This window comes from Falco rusticolus, chromosome 3 (genome assembly GCF_015220075.1).
Source record: "Falco rusticolus isolate bFalRus1 chromosome 3, bFalRus1.pri, whole genome shotgun sequence".
NCBI lineage: Eukaryota > Metazoa > Chordata > Aves > Falconiformes > Falconidae > Falco > Falco rusticolus.
Window position 1 is genome coordinate 108,855,840 of NC_051189.1, and position 15,531 is coordinate 108,871,370.

Consider the following 15,531-nt stretch of genomic DNA (forward strand, 5'->3'; position numbering starts at 1 on the left):
TGCAATCCCAGTGCCTGCAAACCAGCTATTCCTAAACTTCATTGTCTTTTTTTTCTCTAAACCGCATTTCTTTTTGGAAGAAGGGATGCTCCCACAGCCCTGCGGTAGCCTGCTCCCCTGCCTTTCCTTGCAGGAGAAGCCCTTGCTGTGTTCTCTCACCTTTTCCACCTGGAGCTTTGCCTCGCTGAGCTCACTTTCAAGCTGCTTAATTCTGCTGTCCCTTTGTTTCACCTCGTGAATAAAGGTCTCCTTGGCTCTGCGGATCTTGTCTTTGTGGCGGAGCTGCATTTCATTATATTTCCTGAGGAGGCAGAGACACAACCATCAGGCACTGAAATGCTTTTGTGTTCTAGGTTAAAATCAAGGCAGGAGATGTCCTGTATTTATTCAGGCTCTTCAAAGCCTGAACTGGGAGCCTCAGCCACCTACCCAGCTCCTTCTGGCTATGCAGCTAACGGCAGAATGAGCCCACTGGCTTTCTGGACTATGTCTTTCACTGATCAGTCAGTTGGTTTGTTTTCTGTTATTGTTGCAAAGGTTATATTGTTAAGTGTCAACCAAATGGCAATTGATTGAGGGAAAAGGATCCAAAGCATTCCCGAAACTGACTCCCAGCTTTACAAATCCTTGTGCTCACCCCTCTCAGCTCTTTATACCAAACAGGGATATAAAGTCACAAAACCTGGAAGTAACAGGGAAAGGGTAGGTCGTTTTATTTGGCTGGGGCTGGGGGTGGTTAAGGGGAAGTATTTGTGTATGGGGGCAAAAAGGCCAAAAAATAAGAATCCTAAACAGCAAGGGCCAGGCAAACAGGTTGCAGAAAGGGCTACTTCGGTGGGTGCTTCATAGAGCTGCAACAGCGAGGTTAAACATTTGTCTCTACTGAGACTTGTGCTGATTGCTCTTCCCCCTCAAACTTGTCTCGTTCAGGCAGTGTTCTTTATTTTTAACCAGCTGGGGTAGAAGAGAAAATAATGTCAAAAAAAAAAAAAAAAAAAAAAAAGAGAAAAAATCTCTACCATATAAGGGATATTTGCCCATGATATTTGCTCACAACTTACAACAAAAAGGCCACTGTGCTTCACATTAGATCACAGGTGCTCTGGGGAGAAACGAGCAGCTCCGTGGAGCATCTCTGCCAACGCCAGACCCTCCACAGCAGCACCCGCAGCTCTCCCTAGGCACCCCCTCATTTTCTGCACTGCTGCTGAGGACAACATGACAGCAGACATGCGAGGCACGACACAACCGCACGCAGAAGCGTCAGGCTAAGGCAGATCTCTCAGTGCTAATTGCCTTCCAGGAGAGACAAGAAAGGCTACAGAACAGTCAAATCCAGTGTCACTGCCAGGCATGTAAACAGCAATTCCTGGGTACGTTTTTTTCCTGTGTCTACACCTCCCCTGCCTGCTGCTGCATTCATTACCTGACATACACATCCTTCTGGTTCAGGAGACGGACTCCTTCCTCGTAAAGGGCTTTGTTTTCCCCCTTCAGCAATGAAAGTTGCTCTGAAAGCTTCTGGTTCTCCTTCTGGCACTGGAGGTGCTGGAAAACATTTATTTTTTATTCGCGTGTGCGTCCTTAGCTGTAGAGGCCCCTCTGCCTCCTTTCAGTCTGGTCTCCAAAGCTTCTCTGTCATAAATCCCAGTGATTCCCACTATAGATAACATCCATCCATTCTGTCCCCCCAAGGCCACTGCCTGCTCCCCTTAAAGGAGGAGGGGGGTGTGAATTTCTGTGCTGCCGGGGGGCTGCTCTAGGCTTCAACAGGGCATCCTCCCTGGACTCTGCCAAGATGTCCCTGCAAGAAGCTCTGTGCTCTGCAAGAAAAGGGAAAGAAGCCACCAAGTCCTCCCTCCTGTGCCCTTGGAGCTGCATTCCCAGGAAACCTACACGAGATGGGATGGTGCTTTTCCTCTGGCTCCCATTTAAATCAGTGTGATCTGCATGGGCTCAGCACTTGGCCAGAATTGACCCTACTTCAGCAGTTCCCAGGTACAGATTTCACACTGGGATGGTCCTGTTTCGCCCCAGAGCTCAGCGGTCTGCTCTGGAGCCAGCCACCAGCACAGCATCCCCTTGGGTGACGAGGAGCCACCTGTGCTGCAGCTCACCTCGTTCGAGTCAGTTTTCCTCTCATCTTCCAGGACGTGCAGAGTCTTGGCCTGCAGCTCCACGTGCATCTTGGCCAGTGACGCCTCTGTCTCTTGTGAATGCCGGAGCTGCTGCCGCAGCTCCTCCACCTGCTGCTCCAGGAGCTTCCTAAAAACAGGTTGGTGTGACGGTGAGACACAAACGTGGAGGCCAGCCGGTGATGTGCCACCGTCAATTCAAGGCTGGCTTGATCTAAAAACCATCAGCCCGCTGCTCTGGCCCTGCCCTGGGCAACACTAAGGATAGAAAGAAATCAGGACGTTCTGGTTGTCCCCATGTCCCAGTGGCATGTGAAAGGGTGCACGATGTGTCTAGGATTTCCAGTCCCAGTTGCAGAAAAAAGGGGACTGCTGGCATCTAGAGGGTAAACCAAATCACTGGGCTGGCAGGAGGGACCACACACCTTTTGAGGCAGCTGGGGTCTCCAAAAAAGCTTTTAAATCTCATAAAGAGGGGATCCTGGGGAGGGACGCTGGCAGGTCAAAAGGAGAGAGAGGAAGGTAAAACCAAGGGTGCAGGGTCTCCTTGAAGCCACCTAGGGCCAGTCATGGAGCTGCAGGAGGTAGCTGGAGGGAGGCTGGCACAGCAGCATTTGCTGGCACACACCTCCCCTCCGCACCCAGCTCAGGCACCACCCGGCTCTGGGTACCTTTTCAGCTGCTCCTCGTGAAGTTCTTGCTGCACACGGGCTTCATTTTCTCGGGTTTCCTTCAATTCCTCCTCCAAGAGTTTCTTGTCTGAAACACGGGCCTCTGCCAGCAGGAGCTGGTGTTGTGAGTCTTTTAGCTTTTGCTGGAGTTTTGAAATCTGGGATTAAAATTGGATACAGATTAAACATTCTGAATTTACAGGCCAGTATCTGAATCCAAGGGATTCACATGCCTTTGATCCCTCTGTATTCAAGTCATGGGAACGCAAGGTTTTCTCGCTTCTACTCAAAGTACTTCTGCATGTCTTTGTGTCAAAGTCCGTTAAAAGCAAAACCTTTCAAACAGCTGCCAGACTTGGGATCACACACTATGTCATGAATTAACAACAATCCTTTTTGCACCTAATTCAGTCCTGCACACTTCAAAAAACAAATCCAACAATTAGTGCAGGAATACGGCAGAATCGATGCCACAATTCTTTTGCAATTTAAAAACACAAACTTTTGCAATTTACCAGATAGCAAACAGTAGCAAATCTCCTTGTCAGGAATGTGGTCTGGGCTCCCTGTGCCTGCCAGCCCTGCTACCAGTATTTTCAGAGACACTGAGCTTCAGAGGCAGGAGTTGAGCCATCAGATCTCACTTCTATTGTTTTGATTACGCTCCCACTAGTAACACCTATTTTCCCTAAAATATTTAGCCAAGTGATCTCAGAACGGACTAGCAAAATAGGCTTCAGGGAACCAATTCAATTGCTGCTAGAGCTTCTTTTTCCTGAACTACAGTTGCACGAAACTGCTAAAAACATACCTCCTGTTAACTTAGCTCATGCTGAAGAGTTACCTTTTTTTGTGCTTCACGTACTTTGGATTTCTCTTGTGCAAGTTTCTCTTGCAGACCGCTCTGCAGTTTATCAGCCTGGGAGCACTTCAAGAGCTCTTGTTCAAGTTCTTTGACCTTCTGCTGGCTTTTTTCCCACTGTGCCGAGAGAGAGGAGCATGTTTCAGTTGTGTCCGAGAGTTTTGCCTGGGCTTGCTTCAGCTCAGCTTTAACCTGAGTTTCAAAAGAAGAAATGAAGTTTGCACTTCAACATATGTCATCTGAAACGTCTTGATTAGGAAAGGGCCAACAGGATTCCAGAGAGTGAGCAAGAATAAACAATCCAGGGAGCAAGCACAGCACATTTTATTTGGAGGCAGTGCAATTTCCACTGAGCTGAGGCAGAGCACACTGAAAAGCCCAGGTGCTGTACAGTCAGATGTAAATGAGGTCCAGCCTGGCGAAATCAGCACCTCAGACCTCCCGTTTGACCCTTGTAAAAGGATGTGACGCTCCCTACAAGCAGCTCTCCCTGCTCTGTTCCTACCTTGGTGCATTCCTGTTGGAGCAAGAGATTTTGCTTGTGTAAGTCGACGTTCTTCTCCCTTTCGTATCTCAGCTCCCTCTCAGCTGAGCTGCACAAGTTCTGAACTCGACGCAAGTCCTGCCGCAGTTGCTGCATTTTTTCCTCCTGCTGCTGGAATCTCTCCTCAGACAGACTCTGCAGGAACAGCAAAATGACAAAGGTTACATTGGACATCAACTTCAAGGAAAGATAAAGACTAGTAATTAATACAGGTAGAAATACACCAATAGGATTTAAGGGCATTTAGTAGGAAGACAGGTAAAGCCAGGCAAGCACTTCTGCCCCCACACTATGCTCCCTACCCTGTCCATCCCCCTCTGGAGGTCGAGGGAAAAGATGCAATAACCTGGATGAGGGAACAAATCCCTGTGAAAACCAACCTGTCAAAACAAATTCCAAACCACCCACGTTACTCTTAATGCTTGTGCCAGTTTCACTGGCACTCACTAAGGCGACTCAGCGGGAGTCACACATCCAGCCGCGACTCCCCGCGGTGGCAGGAACAAGGCAAGTCCTGGAAGTGGTACAGAAACAGACAGGCTGGCACAAGGCGACAGCAGCCTGGGCACCAGGAGGCAGTCACTGATGGTCTGTGATGGCTTTCAGAAGATAATTGAGCTCTTTGGTTCATCCACCTTCTCACAAGTGCCTTGCATGCAGACTAAAAGCTATTCCCACGTCTGGTGTACCAAAACCCACTTCCAGCCATCTGTCCATCTGCATTCCCGCTTTGCGTCTTCACCCTCTGCATGAAGTCCACTGAAGTTCAAGCTTCCCTTCTCAGACAAATCACCAAGCTGGGGAGTCTTGATCTAGCGCTGTGGGATCTGGCAATGTCATTTGTCCTCGAGGTCCGTTAGATTTTGTGGGGTTTTTTTCCCCCACCTTCTTCTACCGGGATCCTTTTCAGCATCCCCTCTACACCATGTTGTCTTGCTTTGGTCTGCTCTAACCGTACAGATTTGCTGCTTCTTGGTGTCAGCACAGCTCCAACCCTCTCCTTTCCACTCCCACTCCTGCCTAGATGCCACCCTGTCCACTCCTTTTCCAAACACTTGCATATAATCCTTGCTCTTCCTCAGACTCCCCACCCCGGGTACCTTCATCATTTCTTCCCCTTTTGGCAGAGCTTGCTGCTCTTCCCTTTCTTTTTCTGATCCCACGGTAAGAAAGGAGAAAAAAAATTGCATTTCAAAGACAGCTAAACGTAGTGACAAACAGGGGTCTCGCCTGGCAGCTGCTAGAGCAGTCACCGAGATGCAGGCACGGGGCTGCAGCCAAACCCAGCTGCTTGTGAGCTGCCACGGGGCAGCAGCCACGGGGTCAGTTCAAGCCCTGGAGTGTAAGAGCAGAAAATCCCAAGGAGAAGTAGGGAAGAGGAACAGCTTCTGCATCCAGCAAGAGCAAGACTGTTGTGGGAATAGCAAGCCAGCTCCACTTCTCACACTCCAAAAAGGAGCTGAGAAAGAGCTTCAAACAGTTTAACACGTCATTTAAGGACTGTATAACTTCTTGCATGTGTACTAAGGGAGCCCTTCAGTTTATCCAAGTTCCCACTACAACGAAAAATACAACAGAAGGAAACAATGACACTCAATTCCCAAACATTTCCCCCAAGGAAATCAGTCAGCCTCATCTCCCTGCCGTGTGCTAACACTCCAGGATTGGCTTCCAGTCCACTTCAATTAGGCTTTGCCACTAAATTAGTGAAAAAAAGTACAGTGCAGCTGGCAAAGCTGCCCATACCTGTTTAACGCTCCCATCTAAACTGCCTGCAGAGCTCTGCGCCACGAGAAACCTGTTCTCTCTATGTGCCAGGCCTCGATTCATCCACAAAGTCTCTTCAAGCGTGCTGTCGCCCTGCTCCCGGGTAGTCTGGATATCTTGTTTTAGCTGGGCAATTTCTTCCAGTAACAACCGTTTTTCTTCATTGCTCTCTTTTAGCTGCTTTTCTAGCTCCTCCCTCTTCTTGTTGCTCTCTAGTAATTCAGAACTCGAAGGAGAAATAGTAAAGGAGAGAGGTAACTATACACATCCAAGGGAAACCACCCTCTGAAGGGGAAAAACTTGGGATACAAGAATCCAGTGAAACGCTCAAGGCAATGCTTAAGTGTCTCAGGAGGACCCAGAAGGGATTTAATCCTGGGTCTAGCAGTTCTGGGCAAGGGTCTGTGTCCAGGGGAAGCTGGCCCACAAAGAAACATGTGTCCAGAGGGTCAGCTCTTGGGCATTCATGAGTGGGTGAAGTGCTGGCTAAGGAGACACTCACACAGAGCCACGTGAGCTGGTCTGAGCTCACAAGTGGCGGAGAAGCACTTGCTGTATGGAAATATGAGCTCAGGTCTCCCGATCAAGCTGTCTGATTTATCTCAATCCCTACCATATGTCCTTATAAGCTAACCTACCTGTCCTAGCCTGGTTTTACTTTGTCTCACTACCTAGGTACCAGGTCATTGAGCTGATTGTAACTACAATGGATTTAATCCAAGCTTTTATTACTAACGGGAGCCTGAGGAGGGAGGCTTCAGCTTCAAATTTGTATTGATCTACTGAAAAAGAGGAGTCAGAGGACCTGTAAGAGCTTTGTTTACAACCCCGGTGGCTGCTGACACCTGCCTTCCCAGGACAACTGAAATCCACAGCAGGATGTAGCTCAGCAGTTAGCCCCAAGGAGCCCAAGCCCCCCACGGGAGCATTTTTTGGGACCGTGTTAGCTCAAAACTCACTCCAAGAGAAGCCTCCTCCCTAAGGACAGCTCTCATTTATGCCATTCAGAATGTGGAATAGCTGCAGAAAAAAAAAAGGAAGGAAAAAAAAAAAAGAAAAAAAAGTTTACTCCTGACAGACCATGATGTCGGTAAGGGCAATGCTTATTCACCAAAATCTCTACAGAGAGATGATCATCTGATAAGGAAGACACAAAGCTGCTGTGCCCATTTTTGCCAGAAGCAGCACTACGGGGATTTTTAACACATTAAAAAATTAGTCAGCAAAGATAAGAAGCAGAAAGTACCACAGGCCTTGTTAACGTTTACCAGAGCAGTTCTTGTTCATCCCTCAAGTTTTTGATTTGTTCTTCCAAAAATACTACTTTAGCCATCTGTTCTTCATATATCTTTTCATCTGTACATAGATCTTCATGTTGCTGCTCGAGTTTGTTAATCTGTTCTCTTTCTTGTAGGAGTTCAGAGGCCTGTAAGGTCAGAAAACACCACGACTTTGACTTGCTTCATGGAAAGCTTTTGAGCAGTATATGGCAATCTGGGGGCTCCATCGTGATTCTGTAGCTAAATTAGTGTAGTTCTTCACCCTTGAAGATACCCACGTAAGGCCTTTTTTTCTGCATGGGAAGTATCTGTGTGTAAACTACTATCGAATCACACTTCTTTATTTGTTTTCATCCTTCTGTGGCCCATCTGTAGTTCTCAGGGCTTTATAGCATGTGCCGTTATCTCTTTACAAAAGTGGCAACTCTTGGGAAAACAGGGAGAGTACAGGATATGTATTCAGCTGTCTCACCCGGTGCTACGCATCCTCCATCCATGTCAGCCCGAAACAACTCCCTAGGGAGGGCTGGTCTCCGCTTTCCACCTCACCTAACACCTTTTTTTGGCAGGCCCAAAACCTCAGACATGAAGAGAAGATGCCAAGAAAATAAAAGGATGAAGAAAGGAAGGCACGAGGAGTGCATAAGGACACAGGAACTCCCAGGCTCGAGCAGAACCAGAATCTTCCTGGTCTAGTATCTCCCACTAAGCGGTGGTAAACCCAAATCCTTCAAAGAAAAATGCTTATAAGCCCACTAAACACTAGCAATGACTTTGATTCCTAAAGCCTCTTAATCCATAACTCTTCCTGAGCATATGCTAGCACTAATGTTTCAATTTCAGGTCTTCCTTATCTACACCAAGATGAATTTACTTACATTGGAGCAACACACACTAGCAGCTCTGTCTACATCAGACACCAGAACAACAGGGATTTCTTTACCTTTCTCACCTCTGTATCTAACAAAGCATTATTTTTTTGTAGCTTCCAATGGGATACACTAATGAGATCCCTGCTTGCTGATGTTCTTTGGAGATTTGGAAGTTATTACAATGGCTTGTAAACTCAGATTTTGAGTCAGGCAACCCCGGTGAGGAAACAACAGGAGCTAGTGGATGTAATGCACCCCTAACTACAAGCTCAGAAAAAGCTTTCTCCTCTCAGATGTCCAAAAACCTCTTAAAAACCAGAAGACAGCTCCAAACAAATGCAGAGAGCTCTCTGCATAGCATCATAGCACGTTATTAAAATTTACAAGAACAAAAATAACTATCCAATTGACTCGCCCAGTCCATGTCTTGGGCATCCTGACAAACACAGCACTGAGCAATCTCAAATCCTGACCTCCCGGTGCGTATCACCCATGAGAACCCGATGATTTCACACCAAGCTCATTTCCAGCACCCTGTTGGTAAACAATTCACCTCCATAGAGCTGCTCTATCAGAAGGAAATAAACCCATCTGTGAAGTCAGAAATCCCACCAAACACACACAAAGTCCTCTATTTTCAAGACTGTTACAGTCTAATACAGGCCACCAGATTCCACCTCTTCATCCTTGAGATGGAAGAACAGTCCTCTCCTCAGGTGAAGCCACTGGCCAGCTGGTGGCTGAATTACAACCAAGCTTACAGGGATACAGGGATGCATCATTTTGATTAAAAGGTCCCTGGACCACGAGTAGATTGCACTATTGGGATGCAAAGGTTATCATCCCCCAAATCAGACGATTCCTTTTCATGTGCATATTCACAGACTGACCTAGCTCCTCCCTAAACTGCCCTTCCACAAGGCTTGGTCTGCAGCCCAAGCTGTTACGATGTGAATTTATTGCCCAACAGCACTACAGAAGTCCTGTCCTCTAGATGCCACTGTTCCTCCAGTAAGACTCTTGCATATGTGCAGTTCTGCCAACAGTTCAGGACTTTCATTGGGTTTTTAGTTATGTTCAAGGAAGCGAGATGACTCACAGCTGGTTTAAAGCCTCTCAGAGTGCTGAAAAGGGGGGTTTACAATAGATGTAAACCCTCTCCACTTTGCCAGTCTCCCTCAGGTCCCCCTTGTCTGCCCAATCCAGGCCACAGGTCTACAGTTTTCCTAAATTTCAGCCTAATTTTCAGCCCCTACCCTACCTATGCCTGTGCCAGCCCTTGTACAATTTTGCTGGCATCACTTGTCCTCTCTCCTCTGGCCCAACTGGAAGACAAGAGCACCAGCAACTCTCCCAGCAAAGATAAACTCACCAGAAGCCTATCTAGCAGTTAAATCGCTTCCAGCAAAGCATACTGAGGTCCTATGGGCACATAAAGCAACACCGGGACCTCAGCAAGCTGTTCATGTAGACTTCTGTGACTCTTGGGTGTTCTGACTTCTTATCATGCCATATTGTGGTTCAGAAAGAATACTATTCATTTTAAAGGGGATCCATGTTAAACAGATTTAGAACTAGGCAGTTGATCAACCGCAGAAAAGCAGTCACTGCGAACAGGTGACCCTGATGTTGCTCTGCAGGAAGGTCTCAGCTCAAATCTCCAAGTACCCTGCCATGTTTGACACAGAGTGATGAAGGCTCGTGATCATGAGCCTTACGATCACAAATAACTCTGCAACAGCTACGTAAGTCGGAAAACTTCCACTCTACCTTCTAGAGAAGGGGGCTTTGGCTACAAAGTTTGAATTGAAAGGGAAAATAAATTAAGAGAGACACAGTTCCATTAAAGCAGATGGATTTAAAATCACCTGCCCAAGAAGCTTTGAGATTGGCTGGACTAGAGAAATGCATCAAGAGCAGTCAAGCGATACACTTGGGGGGCAACTAGGAATGTTTCATGGAGTCATCCCAAGGCAACTGCCTCCTGCAGGGAGTCCCACTGCAGGGGCGATACATACTGGGCTCCCCAGTACCTTCTTCTCAGCCTTCAGATCTTGTCGTAACAGTTCAAGCTCAGAAGCAAGTTGCTTTCTCCGTTCTCTCCGCTCTCCCAACTGACTTCCCAACTTTTCTATCGTTTCCTGACAGCTTTCCAACATCTGGAACAAAAAAAAAAAAGAAGAGTCACTTCTCCAGCATCATTTATTCTAGCAAAAGAGAAACAAATTGCAGAAAACTTGTCTTCTGGAAAACAAGGATAGGAAAAAACGATTCTCAAAAGTTGCCAGGGCTGGCAGGACATCTCTCAAGGCCTGGAGCCTTCAAGGTCCTCTCCCAGAGGTAATAAGCTCTGTCCAGCTTATACACCTGGCAGATCCGATTGTCTGGATCTGTCTAGCAAGTAACAAATGGACAGCAAGGCCAGCCTAAGACCAGCTGGGAAACAGCCTTGTCGATGTACCTATGCACTACCTAGGTTTCATCAAACCCTAAACAAGATCAAGCCCCTTTACACATGCAAACCCTTCACCAGGGAGTCAACAAGCTCCTCAGCTTGCAGCGCTGAAGGCAGGACAATCTCACAAGGGAGATGAGTTATGCCAGTACGATCTCCATGCTCACTGCTACCCTCTAAAGACATCCCTCTGTCCTGTATGAGCTGATGGGCTACCAGTTCTGAGAAGGTGGTGACAAAAAAACATTCACAGGAGATGCTCATTTCATATGTTTCTAAACAAAACTATTTACTTCCCAAGGAAAACCTCTTACCTCTTGCATCTCTTGTGCTCCAGACAATGCCTGCTCTTCCCCATTCATCTCAGTTTTGTTCTTCTGCACTTCAAGTAACTCCGTTTCTAAACTTGTGATCTTAGGACAGACAAAGTGCAAGTTACAAGCAAACCAGTACTCACAACTAGTACTAAATACACAACCACTACGAAATGTCTCCTTGTGCTGCTGTTGCAGAGCAAACCCCACATTTGGAAGCATGGAGTAGGAGGGGATGTGGACAGCCGCCAGCGGGGGCTTGCTCCACCTCACGTCTTTCACCCTCTGCTTCAAAGGGGGAAGGAGCCATCCAAGGCCAAGTTAGAAAGCGAAAGAACCCTGCTCCACAAAAGGAGAGGAACAACCCAGACACGTGGGGAAAATTGAAGGTCTCCACAGCTTGTGGGCCTTCTACACGCCGCTCCCCCAACACTGAGGACCCCACGAGACCCCGATGTATAGCGCCGGCCATCTCCCTACCCCGTGCTGTTGCAGTGCCTGCTCGCCTGCAGCTGACCTCATCCAGGCAGGTGTTCAGCCCCGTCAGCCAGAGGGTCCTGGTCCCTCCGCTGCTCAGAGGAGGTGGTAACTCCCTCCTGCAAGGCTCTGAGGACTCCGGACTCGAGCCAGCAAAACACTGACCTCTGTTTCTCCTGGCAGGCATGAGTTTGCCTGGACAAGTGCTCATTCTGCATTTACACCACCACCTCCCCCCCTCCCAGAGGCATTTACTTTTGCGGGGGGTGAATCTCGTGGGAATGATTATTAATCCTGCTGCTTTAAAGGGTTTAAAGGAGCGAGAACAGTCCAGCTTCTCCTCCCCATTACAGCTCCTGCAGGCCCTTTTGTAAAATCAGAGTCTTGGCACTCACGGCCACCCCGCTCCGCTGCCAGCCAGCAGGGCATTCAGCAGCTTTTCCTTTCAGCTACTTTCAGAAGAAAGTTTGTGCTGGTTTTCTGATTTCTAAACCACCAAGCTGGCTTCCCCAACTGCCCAAGCTGGGCTTTCGCTGAACAAGGCTGCAGAGCAAGCAGGGACACTGGAAGGAGATGAAATCTCTTACAAAAGCTTAAAATCTTAAAAAAGCTGCAGATGAAATCCAGCTTCACACAGCATGCCCTGTACTCATAGGAGCAACAGCTATCACTCCACTCACGCAGACGAGTGTATGGTGAAGCATATAAGATGTCTCACACCTTTCCCACTCTCCTTGCTTTGCAATTATTCAGAGATCATTTTTCATTCCTTTCCAATGGGAAGCCAAAGCTGAGGAAGTGCCAAGCCTCTGCCAATCCCAGTCCATTTAAAGCGGTTACAAAGCAGCACATCAAAGTCCAGGAGCTTTTTGCCTTCACTGACAGGCTTCAGGCACAAGATGGCTCTGTTGGAGCTCCCAGCAGGGAATGATCTCAACACAGAGGAAAGCTGCTGTGATACTGGTTTTTAAGACAGATGATGTTGCCTAACCTAGGTGTTAAAGGCAGATCACTGAGGTGAGACCTCCAGGCCTCTTACAGAACAGCTAGAGGGTAATAAAAGGCCCTCCTCTTGCATGACTAGATGATAGTTTGGGGTTCAATAAGACTTTGGAGTTCTAGAAGGGAACTCAAAGGCAAAATATACCTCCCCTCCTCACCCCGCAGCCAACCTTTGGTCATGAAGTTGATACCTAGCGATGCATTTCCATCCTTTTGCTTATACATCCTCCAAGCCACTAACTTTCCAGCATTTTAGTTGTGCTGGTGCCAACAGCAGAACAATACTCATGTTGTATCCTGGTGTCCTTGTTCTGAGTCAGTGGCCTAATCAGCCAAGATTTTTGTAGGCGACCCAAACTAGAAAAGACTTCCAAGTCCTGCTCACACGGGGCAGGCTGGCAAATGCCCAGCAGCGCCGCTTTCTCCAGGCTCCAGCGCACCTGCCCTCCCTCCAGTGCAGTCCTTCCCTCCTTACCTCCAAGGCACGCAAAAGCCCCTTAGAGATGAAGGGTGCAGCTCTGCAGCCCTCCATCTGAGCAGATGCTGGATCTAACCAAGGGTTAACCCAATTCCTCTTCCATCCTGAAATCTGCCAGTCTCCCCTCTGCTGCCCTGCTGTGCACATTTCTATCTTTTTTTTCAGCCTCAGCGACTGCCAAGCTCCTGCCAGCCAAAATGCCTTGCATCTCCTTGGCTACTCGGTGCTCCCCTGCTGCGTTCGCCCTGTGTCCCCCAAAGCGGCGTTCCCAGGGATCTGTTTAACAACGCACTGAGCAAAGAGGGGATTTCTCCAGACTGAAAACCTGTCTTGTTTGATTTGTTGAGGGTTGTGTTTATCCTGCTTCGATGAGAAAGTGGGAAACATTTCAGTCTGTGCTGAACAAGCCCCGATTTAAACAAAAGCACAGTCATGGTGGACAGACCTTTTGGCATTCCCGTCACAGAGCCTGCCCTTGGCTCCACGGCTACACACTTAGAAACATGATGTCTGCTGGCATCCTTCCTTAAGATATTTGAACGTGCCTTCAGTCTGTTTCACTGTAGTTAGAGACTTCTCCCTCACAGCCAGAGGCTACTGACAAGCAATTCAGCCTTTCTGTCTTTGGACAATTCATCTTGGAGATGTGTGGTTACTTCAGCATTCACATAGGATATGCCTTCACACATGTATTATCCTCCTACGTCGTTTTTTAACCTGAGACACCCGAGCACTGCTCACTCCTGACTGAAAACCTGTGTGTGGCCTTCCTTCTCACCTCAGAAATCCAGAAGACACTACGGACTGGTCCTGCCGCCCGGAGATGCAGGACCAGAGTCACTGCAGAGGGCATCTCTTAGCCACAGACAGAGGGGAGAGGGCAATGGCCCAAGGGAGGAAGAGCTTTTGGCCAGGCAGCAGGGCTTCAGCCAAAGGAAAAGACCTCCTCAACCAGCTTTTCTGGGGAGAAGCCCACCTCCCATCTAGCAAGACCAGCTTCTGGCTTCCTCTGTTCTCTCTGGCTATAAATTCTTCAGCTGCCCTGTCCGTAAGGGATCACGTGCCCTGGTAGCGATGCTGCACGAATGCTGCATGAATGCTGCAAATGGTATTTTCCCTGAGGACAAGTAGTGACAAACCAGTCCACAAGCGCAGATGCTCCTCACAGAGCTACCTCCAGAGGGATGGAGAGTCCATCCAATAAACTGAGCCTAAAGACAACCCTGACAAAGGCATCATCAGGCTGAGAAGCTTCAGCAATGACTTAATCCTCACTCAAAACGTGGATGGAGATAGCTCTTCAGATGTTGCAGGGAGGCCTCTAATGTTGCTGTGGTTCTGGTAAACCAAATAATCAGCACGATGCTTCACATCTGCAATTTCCCAGAGGCTCCCTGACTGTCACATGCAAATGAGTGCAAACAACCAAGACTTCCTATCAACCTCCTAAAGTCAAAGGATGATCTGAGTGGACTTGTCCTATTAACAGGAAAAGATTCAGATTGCCCTGGGATGAGGGTGCCCAAAATCAAGTAGGATGCGAGTTAGGAAGAGACTGTCAAGGTCACATCTTGATCAAGATTGAGCAGAGCAGCTCCAGATGGATCAGCTTATCACAGCACTTCAAAAAGAAGTCTCCAGCCACGGCTGCCCCATTCAACAGCAGATCCTGCACTAAGAGATCGCAGGCAACGAAGGAAACTCTCCATCCCCTCAAATTTATGTTCAGCTAGGATGTCCCCAGGCAGTGCAGATCCTGGCCCCCACACCCAGAAGTGCCTCAGTGTTTGACACATGGGCTGACACGTTTACGAGATGCTGTGCTTGGGGAAAAGCCAGAAGTACAACCTTTTGCCACCAGCATGCTGAAGCGGTGACCTTTCCTGGGATCAAGGAGCAACAGTGTCCTGCGCTGACCATTTTCACCTGTTGGACAGGTCTGGAGAGGGGTTAGAGATTCAAGTCAAAGCCTGGAGTTCTGTCATGCGTGCCAGGTTAAAAGACATGGGCTTCAGGAAAACCTCTTGCCTCTCTTCTGAGCCTCAAGAGGACTTGGGGCTTCCTGGAACTTGCTCTTCAGCAGGAACTGCAGGCAGAAGAAACAGCCATCCAACATGGAAAAGCAGTTCCTGCAGGAGACTGTCAGGAGCACTGATGCCATCTAGGACAGCCTCTGGGGGGGAAATAAGAGCTTCTGAGCTACAACAGGCTCAGAAGAAATAGCTCCTGAGAAAATAAGATGCAACTTGAATTTGAAACAGGCTTTGCTTCAGCTCAGCCAAGAAAGCGAAGGGTGTACAGCGCCCACATGTACAGAAAGGCTTTACGGGAAGGGAACACTGCCTGGTCTCACTCCTGTGGATGCAGGAGCTCTGTTAGCTACTTAACGCTGCTTGCCCAAGCACGGAGAGCAGGGACAGGGGCTGGAAAAGACAATGCTGCTGTAACACTGGGGGAATCTGCATCTCCAGAGCAAGCGTCATTTACTCAACGGCTGGAATTTTTTCCTTCTTTTCACCTCTTTTCTGAAACTGCCAGATTTTTGTAGTTGTATTTCTTGTCAAACTAAACAAAGCAGCCTGCAGGTTTAGGTCAACCGTAATTTTATTTTACCAATCATTATGCAGAGAGAAAACCAGCTAGAATTAAGCAGACCCAAACTGTATTTCCTCCA

General features: G+C 48.1%; 1 protein-coding gene across 9 annotated transcripts in view; it reads right to left on the reverse strand.

The window, feature by feature from the left end:
- The window catches only part of CCDC30 (coiled-coil domain containing 30), a 37,821-nt gene that overhangs the window by 3,969 nt on the left and 18,321 nt on the right, over nt 1-15,531 (reverse strand). For 5 of the 9 annotated variants that reach the window (XR_005103190.1, XM_037380344.1, XM_037380340.1 and 2 more), the window contains exons 11-20: nt 10,901-10,999; nt 10,165-10,290; nt 7,248-7,405; nt 5,959-6,205; nt 4,174-4,347; nt 3,651-3,860; nt 2,807-2,964; nt 2,118-2,265; nt 1,427-1,548; nt 160-301 (exon numbers count right to left, since the gene is read on the reverse strand). Coding sequence is in view for 8 of the 9 variants with exons in the window: in XM_037380344.1 (XP_037236241.1) it covers nt 160-301; nt 1,427-1,548; nt 2,118-2,265; nt 2,807-2,964; nt 3,651-3,860; nt 4,174-4,347; nt 5,959-6,205; nt 7,248-7,405; nt 10,165-10,290; nt 10,901-10,999 (1,584 nt within the window). In the remaining variant the exon portion in view is untranslated. Of the gene's footprint in view, nt 1-159; nt 302-1,426; nt 1,549-2,117; nt 2,266-2,806; nt 2,965-3,650; nt 3,861-4,173; nt 4,348-5,958; nt 6,206-7,247; nt 7,406-10,149; nt 10,291-10,900; nt 11,000-15,531 lie in introns of all 9 variants that reach the window. The other 4 variants (XM_037380342.1, XM_037380341.1, XM_037380345.1 and 1 more) reach the window with 4 other exon arrangements.